The following is a 10,265-nucleotide window of genomic DNA, read 5'->3' as shown; positions in this document are numbered from 1 at the left end:
CAAAATCAATATTTTCATCTTTAGAGAGACATTTTTATGCGATTTTTTTAGAAGTTTTTTCTTTCCTGCCAAGAGGCCATTCTGAATTAATGAGAACAGTCGAAATCAGTTCAGCCGTTCTCGACATATATGAGATCTTTCAAGCATATCTTCTTTGATAGACATATATATCGCAAATATTTTTCTATATATCCGATTTGTTGGATCTTAATATCAATGTGAAGATCAGAAGTAACCTTGTCATGGCTTTGGATTTCGCCGGGATTTAAAATATTCGCGGTTTAATGAAAAATTTTGAATTTTTTCAACAAAAAAGATATGGTATATTTTACCCGCTAAATATTATCCGATGACCACCCAAATTGGTAGGCCTCTTCCCCGCCCTAAACTAGCTACCTGCGAAATTCTGCGTCGATTGGTCTGTAATTGCGACCTGTATAGCTACTGCAAAATCCGACATTTTTTCAGTATTTGGTCCATTTCAACACCTAAACATTTGACGATCATCTCCAAAAGTAATAGGCTTCTATTCTGACCCTAACCACACCTTCGTGCAAATCGGATCGGGCCATAATTGCGACCTGTAGAGTGATTACAAATTAACATGGACAGACGGACAGACGGACGGACGGGCATACATAGCTAGATCGACTCAGCTCGGCGAGCTAGGAAGATCCATATATACTTTCCTATGTGGGAAATCAATATTTCGTGGTGTTACATAATTTTTGGCCCAATCAAACTTATAATACCCCCAACACATAGTGTTGTAGGGTATAAAAATACGAAGAGTTTGCCAATGCACATATACAGGATGAGATAAAAAAAACTGCAACAAAGTCAAACGCCATAATTTTTACATTAAAAAAAAAAATATGAATGAAAGCAACGAATGGCGAAAATATCATCACATTTTAGAAAACAATTAGATTTGTTCGAATTGGTCACCCTTGGCACGAATTATGACCTTCAAACAGCTAATAAAACGTCACACGCTGCCCAAATGTTGCTCGGAGGCCAATTCCCGGCGAAGCGCTTGCTTGAGGTGATCGACACTTTGGTATTTTTTAGTGTCAACCTTGCTTTCCAAAATACTCCAGACCCAATAGTCCATTAGTATCCGGAGATTTTGATGACTATTGTGCGCTGGAAATGAAGCGAGGAACCTAATTTTGTAACCATTCTTGGGTGGCGCGTGCTGAGTCCTGTTGGAATGTGGCCAAAATGTATGCGTGCCCAAGGCCTCCAGAATATTTTCGAGTAATAATCGGCATTTAATATGAGCGGAGAGCGACCAACGGCTGTTATGGCGGCCCACACCATCACCATGGTCGACGCTTGAGTTCTGGTGGTCAACTGAAGTTGCACATTTTCACGATCATTTTGTTTGATTGCAAACTGCTGGACAACGAATGTTTTATCATCGGAGAAAACCAAATTCGGCAGTTTACCACTTTCGGCCATGAGAAACAACTCTTTAGCCAACGATAGCCACTTGTGGTTTTCCAGCCAAATATAAAGAAATCACACTATCACCCTTGAATTCCATCACGAATAAATTTTTTTCTGGAAAATTCTCACCAAAATGATTTTGTACGCTTGTAAACAATGTAATGAGCTGTCATGGAATAATTAACACTGAAATATTTACAGCTGTCGGACGAGTGGCCTAGAAATGACACCAGTCTGAAGTTGGTTGCAGTTTTTTCTTCCCACCCGTAATTTAGCTTTACTTTAAAAATCTGTTGCATTTTTATAGCCTTTACCATACAATGGAGGGTATATTCAATTTAACGCTCCATTTGCAACACCACGAAATATTCATCGAAAACCACAAAAATTATATATATATATATATTCCTGATCAGAAAAAAGTGATAAGGCGATTTAGCTATGTTCGTCTGTCTGTCCATATATCTCTCTGTCCCTATATCTGCCTGTTAAAATGTAGAGTTTTGAAATTCTTTACAAATACATTACAGGCTGATAGAAAAAATCGACAAACAGCGACGAAAGGTAAAATTAAACAAGTAAGCAAAGGCAAACACTACAATATATTAGAAGCCCCCTTATGTCCAAATCCATTGTGGAAGATTTCGCTTTTGACCAGGAATATTTGCCCAATATTTACGCACTTCATCGTGCTCTTAGTTGTTGTGGTCTATTTTACAGCTAAATATAATCAAATGGTCATCCAAAATGCTAGACTTCTTCCCTGTCCTTAACTCTCTTCTCAGACGTGTTTATTGGCCTCAATTGTTTGATCAGGAAATTTTTTCTATTTTTGGTTTATTTGAACCCCTAAATATTTTGCGACCATCTCCAAAAGTAAGAGTCCTCTCTGTATTCCAAATTTAGACTCATCTATATGATTTGCTTGTCTACGATATTTGGCTATATTCGTCAACGAAATCAGCATAAAAAGGCATAAAAGTTCGGATTTTGTGTACTTCGGATATCGCCTGTAAGTAATGTTGGTATTTTTTCACACAAAAATAGTGGTCGATTCCACCCGCCGTCCTAAACTCTAACTTCATGCAAGATTTCATGTCCTTTGGTTTCCCTTTGTGACCTTTATCATGATCATTTTTAGTTGTTGGTCCATTTCAAACCCTAAATATATTGCGGGCATCTTTGAAAACAATAGGCCTAGCCCTTTTGAGCCTTACCCTACCCCTGTGAAAATTTTCGTGATAATCGGACGATAATTGCAATCTGTATATAATAGCCCCAACCTGTGTTGTAAGGTGAGAAAATATTGCAAAATGTACACTTCAATATAATAAGTCAAATTAAAAAAATCGCATGCGATAAAAAATATGAAAAAATTAAAAAATGTCACAAAATACTACAAAATCTATATTAACATCATTATTGGCATCTTTTAATGCGACTTTTTTAGATTTTATACTTTTATGCCAAAAGGGTATTCTAATTTTACAAAATTTGTCAAAATCGCTCCAGCCATTCTGGAGATATAAGCATTCTAGCTAACATCCCCTTCCTTTGTATATATACATTGTATATATTTCGCTATATATATCCGATATTTTAATTATCGTCATCTACGTAACGGTCAGAATTGACCTGTTCGTCTATTTGGGATTTCGCCGGCATTAAAAATGTTCGCGTTTTAATGGAAAATTTGACTTTTATTTATCACAAATGCTATGGTCTATTTCAACCACTAAATGTTACCCGATGACCATCAAAATTGGAAGGCTTCTGCCCAGCCCAAAGCTAGACCTCCTTGCTAACTTCGCTTCGATTTGCCTATAATAGCGACCTGTAGAGCAGCTGCAAAAACAGGAAAATTTTTTGATTTTTTTGATCCATTTCAACCCCTAAATATTATGCGATCATCTTCAAAAGAAATAGGGTTCTATTCTGACCTTAACCCCACCTCTATTTTCAATTTCATGAGGATTGGCCCATCATTGCAACATGTAGAGTGATTACAAATTAACATGGACAGACGGACGGACGGACGGACGGACATACATAGCTAAATCGACTCAGCTCGACTGGATCAGGAAGATCCATATATACTTTTCTATGTGGGAAACCAATATTTCGAGGTGTTACATAATTTTTGGCCCAATCAAACTTATAATACCCCCAACACATAGTGTTGTAGGGTATAAAAATGTCCATTTAATGTAATTATTACAAAGTTGGAACATCCAAAAATTACTTTCTGGTCAAAATGAAGGATATAAATTAATTTAATTTAGTTAATTTTAAGAAAATAATTATATGTCGAGTTATATATTATATGTTGTACAAAATATGTAATAATAAATAATTATTTATTTGGTCGGATATATTATTAATAATAGCACAATTGGGACTTTTTTTTAAAGTAGAACATTCCATCATGAAGGATCCATGCAAATAAACAATAAAATTAATTACATAATTATTTTCTTAACACTGACTGATCCGAATCCACTAAGCGGTATATTCGAAACGCCTCCGAACCATTACACTGTGTTACAAAAATAATACATATAAAACATTATTTTGTACAAATAAAAATTAAACGTTTTTAGTTTCATTAAAATTGCAACAAAACGATTTTATCCATTAATTATAATGAATGCGCAACTAATAGTTATATTGTAATACACAAATCGCATTTTATCTAGATGCGGCAAAACAAAACTCAAAAGCTTATTTACAGGGCTACATCCAGCATTGTGTAAGCATTTGTTGAAAATCCGTCAAAGTTGCAATGATTGCAAATATTTCAAAATTGTTTTTGTACGTTAACGCTTTCATCTGTGGTGCTGCAGCCGTAAGTTGCTAAAAACCAAAAGCAAAAATATTTATATTTTATTTATTATTTAAATATTTTCCAAGTACACCATGGAATTTGTGGACATTAACGCCACGTCGACCACACCTGATATTTTGGATATTTCCCTCAGAAAAGTACGCATTTCCCGTGGCGTGTTTGGTTTTAGTGGATACTTTGCTGTAAAAGAAGACATCGACACCGATGTGCAACTGTACGGTGTAACGGTCTATTACAGTTCAAATGGTCAATCGTATGCCCTTTCACCGCTGCGCATTGCCCCGACGCCGCTGACAACTGTCATGAACAATGAGTATAATAAGCTGTAATAATACGTACCAATACGACCGATTTGTATCACCAATGACAGTGCGGAATGTTACATGTGAAAATTGTCAATTTTCTGCAAAGAACTATCCCACCGTGTTGCGACCTGGGTATTATAAGATGGTACTTTACATTTTTGAAAAGCCAAATGTTACTATTGTTGTATTGTTGAAAATAGATTTGTGAATTTAAATTAAGTCATAGTTCCATCAATAAAATAAAGATTGTCAAGTCCTGCTGCCGAAAAGCCAACCTCATACCATAATTGTATCCGTACCATGTTTAATATTAGCAGACGCACTTAGTAAATGCCGTTGTGGCAAAGAATATCACAAAATGTAACAAAGACCAGTAAAGAAAATCTTAAAGTCGGGCGGGGCAGACTTAATGATACCCTACACCACTTTACTAATTTAGAAGAGCTGTGCACAACAATTAAAAGTTTTTATGGGAGAATTCAATCATACACGCTATGATTATAATTTAAAGTTCAAAGGACTAAATATGCCGAAGCATTTGTATCTTTTAAATTGTATCTATATCCAAATCGGAACCGATCTCGATAAAATTTAGCAAATGTATTTCTGAGCTGTATTTGATATATTTCCTCAAATATTGTTGTTACAGAGTCCATATTACGGCTGCGGAGGACAAAAATAACAAATCCGATGAAAAATATACATGGGAGCTATAGCTATATCTGAACCGATTTCGATCAAATTTGGCATACTTATTTTCAGGTCCAATCTGTTCTTACGTGCAAAATGTCATACTATTCAGACTGATATTACACGTTTGGTGCACAATAAAAGGCAAATCGGACGAAGATATATATGGGAGCTATATCTAAATTTTGACCGATTATTTCCATAGGGTTCGTCCTTGGGCCAAACAAATGAATTGTGCAAAATTTCATCTGGAAAGGGCAATAAATGCGAATTGTACTTTGTTTACAAAAATACATGGACAGACGGACGGACGGACGGACATGAATGAATCGGCTTAGAATGTGATTCTATGCAGATCATCAAAAGGAACTATGGGTCTATCTTGTTTCCTTTTGCCTGTTACAAACAAATGCACAAATACATAATACCCTGACCGCCTTGTGGTGTAGGGTATAAAAAGTAAAAAATCAGTAAATTCAAACGGGCCGAACTTTGAATACCCTCCAGCATTTGAACGAATTTGGAAATTTCAAAAAAAAAAATAAATAAAATCCGTTAAAAATTCTGTTAAGATCTTAAAAATACCTAGGCAACTTTTGTCATAACCCAATGCAATATTCAAATACGAAACTACGAAAAATCGGTGAAAAATAATCAAAATAACGAATATAGGGAGGTACCGTTATATCGGGGCTATACGAAGACCTGCACTTGCAGAGATAATTTTCTGTCACAGGCTGTAGTGGCTATAAGGAAATTCAAATACGAAATGTCAAAAAATTTCGGTAAATACTGTATCTAAAATCGTCAAAATACCGAATTTTGAGAGGTACTGTAATATGGAGGCTATATGAAGACGTGGGCCTCCATACACAATTTTTTGTAATAGGCTGTAGTACCCATTACATATTCTAAATACGAAATGTGAAACGGCTCCCGTGAATAATGTCCCTAAAATCATTATGATATCGAATATCGGGGTGTATCGTTTTATGTGGGCTATACGGTATTCTGGACCTAATATAGCCTATATCGTCTATAGCGATATAGCTCATTTCCGAAGTTGACCTGCCTGCAGACAAAAAACTGATCTGTGCAACATTTTAGCTTCCTTTCTCTATTTGTTTTGACTCAGCGTGATTACAACAAACGGACAGATGGACGGACGGACAGGGATAAATTGTCTCGAATTTTACGCTGATCAAGAAGATATATATTTGTTGTGTCTAAAATTATTATTTCGAAGAGTTACAAACGGAATGACGAAATTAATATACCCTCCATACGATGTATGGTGGATGGTATACAAATAAAAGGGCACATGTGACCTTTACATTGATGCTGATATTGTAAGCTGATATAGTCTGAATTCGGAGATATAGCAAAATATACATATAAATATGAATTTTCAGACGTTGAGAATGTTTCGAATTCCCATAAGCACGACAGAGGGAGTAAATTGAAGTTAATTACAGAGTGAAGTAATAACGACAAGAATGACATGACATCGAAACAGCAATTTCCTACATTATTTGTAACTCCTTAAGAACCAACCTGATGGTTGGAATGAGATTTTAAGTAGCCCAAAGAGATTCAGATTTACAAAAATTTTACTTTAAATTATAGTATTATAGGGCATCTACTGGTTGGCCCCACCCGACTGTAGATTTGGTTACTTGTTTTATGTTTGCAGAAATATTGCACCAGAGACGTGCGCAGGGTGGGGCCAGTTCAAAAATGGTTATTTTTCTGAAATTTTATTTAAATTTTACATTGAAAAATTATTTTTCGGTGTACGTTACTGCAGCGCAGTATAAATGTAATAAAATTTTCACAATTTAAGAGACTTATGATTTTCATGTTGCCTGGCTTATATAAATATTTCCACGGACTAAATTTGGTCTCTGTAAATTACTGCCTTCACTGAATGTGAGATGTTTATTTGTTTTGCTAAATTTTTGGACTATTGTGTAGGAGGTGCCATAAAAGAGTAGACTCATATTTTCAGTCTTCACAAGTTCTTTGATGTAGGCAACAATGTTGCGATGTAATTAGTTTGTTCAATGTTGGATACTTATTTCAATATAGGGCCACTTTTTGTTATAGATGGGCTATATAAATGTACCCCTTTGACTTCGATCACGATTTGGAAACAAATCAGCATTTAGTAGACATTTGAGTTCCCGCAAAAAAAAAATCAATGTAGTTTAACTTTTTGGAAAACACCCTTAAAACAGTAACTATTGATTATGGGTATTTTGAAAGTTATGGTCGCAGGTGCCACCAAATCAGATGTCATTTGACAGATTAACATTTCTAAAGAATATTCAATATACGTATAGTCCTCATATATTAGAACTGGGAATTTTAGGGATTTAGAGGATTTCGTTGTGGACTCAAGTACAAGGAGCTATATTATAAAAAGTAAAAAACCAGTAAGTTCGGCCGGGCCGAACTTTGAATACCCTCCACCATTTGGAACGAATTAGAAAATTAAAAAAAAAAAAAATCAAATCCATTAAAAATTCTTTTAAAATCTTTAAAATATCTAATATAGGAAGGTGCCGATATGGGGGGATATATGATATTGTGGACCTATAAAGACAAATCTATGTCTGCGTGTAAAGTACTCACAAGGAACTCCTTGTGTGGATTTTCAAAATACCGAATATCGCGGGGTATCGTTATATGGGAGCTATACGTTATCGTTCACCTATATAGAGAATTCTCTGTCGGGGGGTAAAGTGCTCACAAAGAACCGCTTGTGTACAAAGAATCCCTTGTGACCATTCCGTTGAAAAATATGGCTAAACACTTCAAAATACCAAATATCGGGGGTACCGTTATATGAGGGCTATACAATATCGGGGACTTATATAGATAATTCTCTGCCGAGGTATAAAGTACCCACAAGGAACTCCTTGTGTGGACAATTCCATTGAAAAGTGTGGCTAACATCATCAAAATACCGAATATCGAGGGGTACCGTTATATGGGGGATATACGATATCGTGGACCTATATAGACAATTCTTTTTGAGGGGGTAAAATGTGCACAAGGGACTCCTTTTGTGGAATTTCAGACAATTCCATTAAAAAATGTGGATAAAATCATCAAAATACCAAATATCGGGGGTACCGTTATATGGGCGTTATACGATATGGTGGACCTATATGGATAATTCTATGCCGAGGTATAAAGTACCCACAAGGAACTTCTTGTGTGGATTTTCAGACAATTCCGATGAAAAATGTGGGTAAAATCATCAAAATACCGAATATCGGGGGGTACAGTTATATGGGGGATATACGATATCGTGGACCTATATAGACAATTCTTTTTGAGGGGGTAAAATGTGCACAAGGGACTCCTTTTGTGGAATTTCAGACAATTCCATTTAAAAATGTGGCTAAAATCATCAAAATACCGAATACCGTGGGGGCTATACGATATTGTGGACCTCTCTGCCGAGGTATAAAGTACTCACAAGGAACTACTTGTGTGGATTTTCAGACAATTCTATTGAAAAATATGGGCAAAATCATCAAAATACCGAATATCGGGGGTACCGTTATATGGATGCTATACGATATCGTGGACCGATATAGCCCATCTTCGTACTTGACCTGCCTGCAGACAAAAGACAGATCTGTGCAAAATTTTAGCTTCCTATCTAAATTCGTTTAGACTGTAGCGTGATTACAACAGACGGACAGACGGACGGACAGGGCTAAATCGTCTTAGAATTTTACGCTGATCAAGAATATATATACTCTGTTGGGTCTAAAATGATTATTTCGATGAGTTACAAACGGAATGACGAACTTAATATACCCTCCATACCTTTTTTGGTGGAGGGTATAAAAAGAATGAACCATTTGAATGTTTTTCTTAATAAAGTAACATTTCTTTATTTTCCCTATATCGTTTTAAATTCATGTTTAACTTTTTACAACAAAACTGGAGCAGCGCCATAAGTCAAGGGAGCAGAGTAAGCGAAAGGAGCAGCATATGTAGCAGCGTATTTGGCAACGACTGGGGCAGAGTAGGCAGCAGCAGCAACAGGAGCAGTGTAAGCGGCGGCTACGGGAGCAGCAAAAGTTTTGGCAACGAGGGGAGCAGCAAAAGTCTTGGCTACAACAGGGGCAGCAACGGGTGCAACAACTGGAGCGGTGGCAATGCCATTGTAGTTACGGGCAACATATTGGCTGCTGGTGGCAGTGACAAATGGAGCAGGAGCAGCAGCAACAACGGCAGCCGGAGCGGTGTAAGCCAAAGGAGCACCAACCAAACCAGGCTTGGCAGCGGCACAGGCAATGATGGCGAAAAGAACAACGGCCTAGAATATATATAAAACATATTTTTAATTAATATTGTCAATATTCCTTAAAGCATAACTGCTAATACTTACGAATTTGAACATGTTGATTAAATTTAGTGATGTATTTGTTCGGAACTGTAAACAAATTTTGATATAGTTTTGTAAAATAGTTTATCTATTTATATAGTAAAATATAATCCATATAATATGTACCGTTGTTTTCTTAAAATTGTTGGTATACTGATATTAAAACAAATAGCTTAAATAAATTATTTAAAATGCGCAATACGTAGCTTACATTTTATGTAGGCATCTACCATGTGTATTGTATATATTTCGATGTGGGTATCAATTAATTTGAAATGGTATTTGAATCATGTCTTTTTAGGTGTTCTTGAAGAGTTGAAGAATATATATAATACAAAGGGAAAATAATGGACTTATATGCTAGCGTGGAATTTGCTATACAAATATTCAATAATAGTGTAATTTTACACAAGGTCATAGTTCGGGGATACTAAGTGTGCAGACACAGGCTAAAAAGAAAACCAGTGAGGAAAGGTCAAAAGTCAGACGGGGCTGACTATATGATACACTACACAACTAGGCGTATTAAGTAGACCTCCCGCCACAAAGAAAGTTTATATTGGGA

The 10,265-nt window shown here is 36.0% G+C and overlaps 1 protein-coding gene across 1 annotated transcript; it reads right to left on the bottom strand.

Annotated features, from left to right (window-relative positions):
- Positions 1-9,180: 9,180 nt before the first annotated feature.
- Positions 9,181-9,715, bottom strand: LOC101900912 (cuticle protein 16.5-like). The gene is made up of 2 exons (XM_005184554.3): positions 9,704-9,715; positions 9,181-9,631 (listed from the first exon to the last, which is right to left on the bottom strand). The coding sequence occupies exons 1-2, from the start codon at positions 9,713-9,715 to the stop codon at positions 9,242-9,244; spliced, it is 402 nt and encodes a 133-aa protein (XP_005184611.3). The 3' UTR covers positions 9,181-9,241.
- Between the last annotated feature and the right edge of the window lie 550 nt (positions 9,716-10,265).

This window comes from Musca domestica, unplaced genomic scaffold, assembly GCF_030504385.1.
Source record: "Musca domestica strain aabys unplaced genomic scaffold, Musca_domestica.polishedcontigs.V.1.1 29, whole genome shotgun sequence".
In the NCBI taxonomy this organism is placed as follows: domain Eukaryota; kingdom Metazoa; phylum Arthropoda; class Insecta; order Diptera; family Muscidae; genus Musca; species Musca domestica.
Note: the sequence above shows the minus strand (reverse complement) of the source record. Positions and strands in the feature narration are given on the sequence as shown.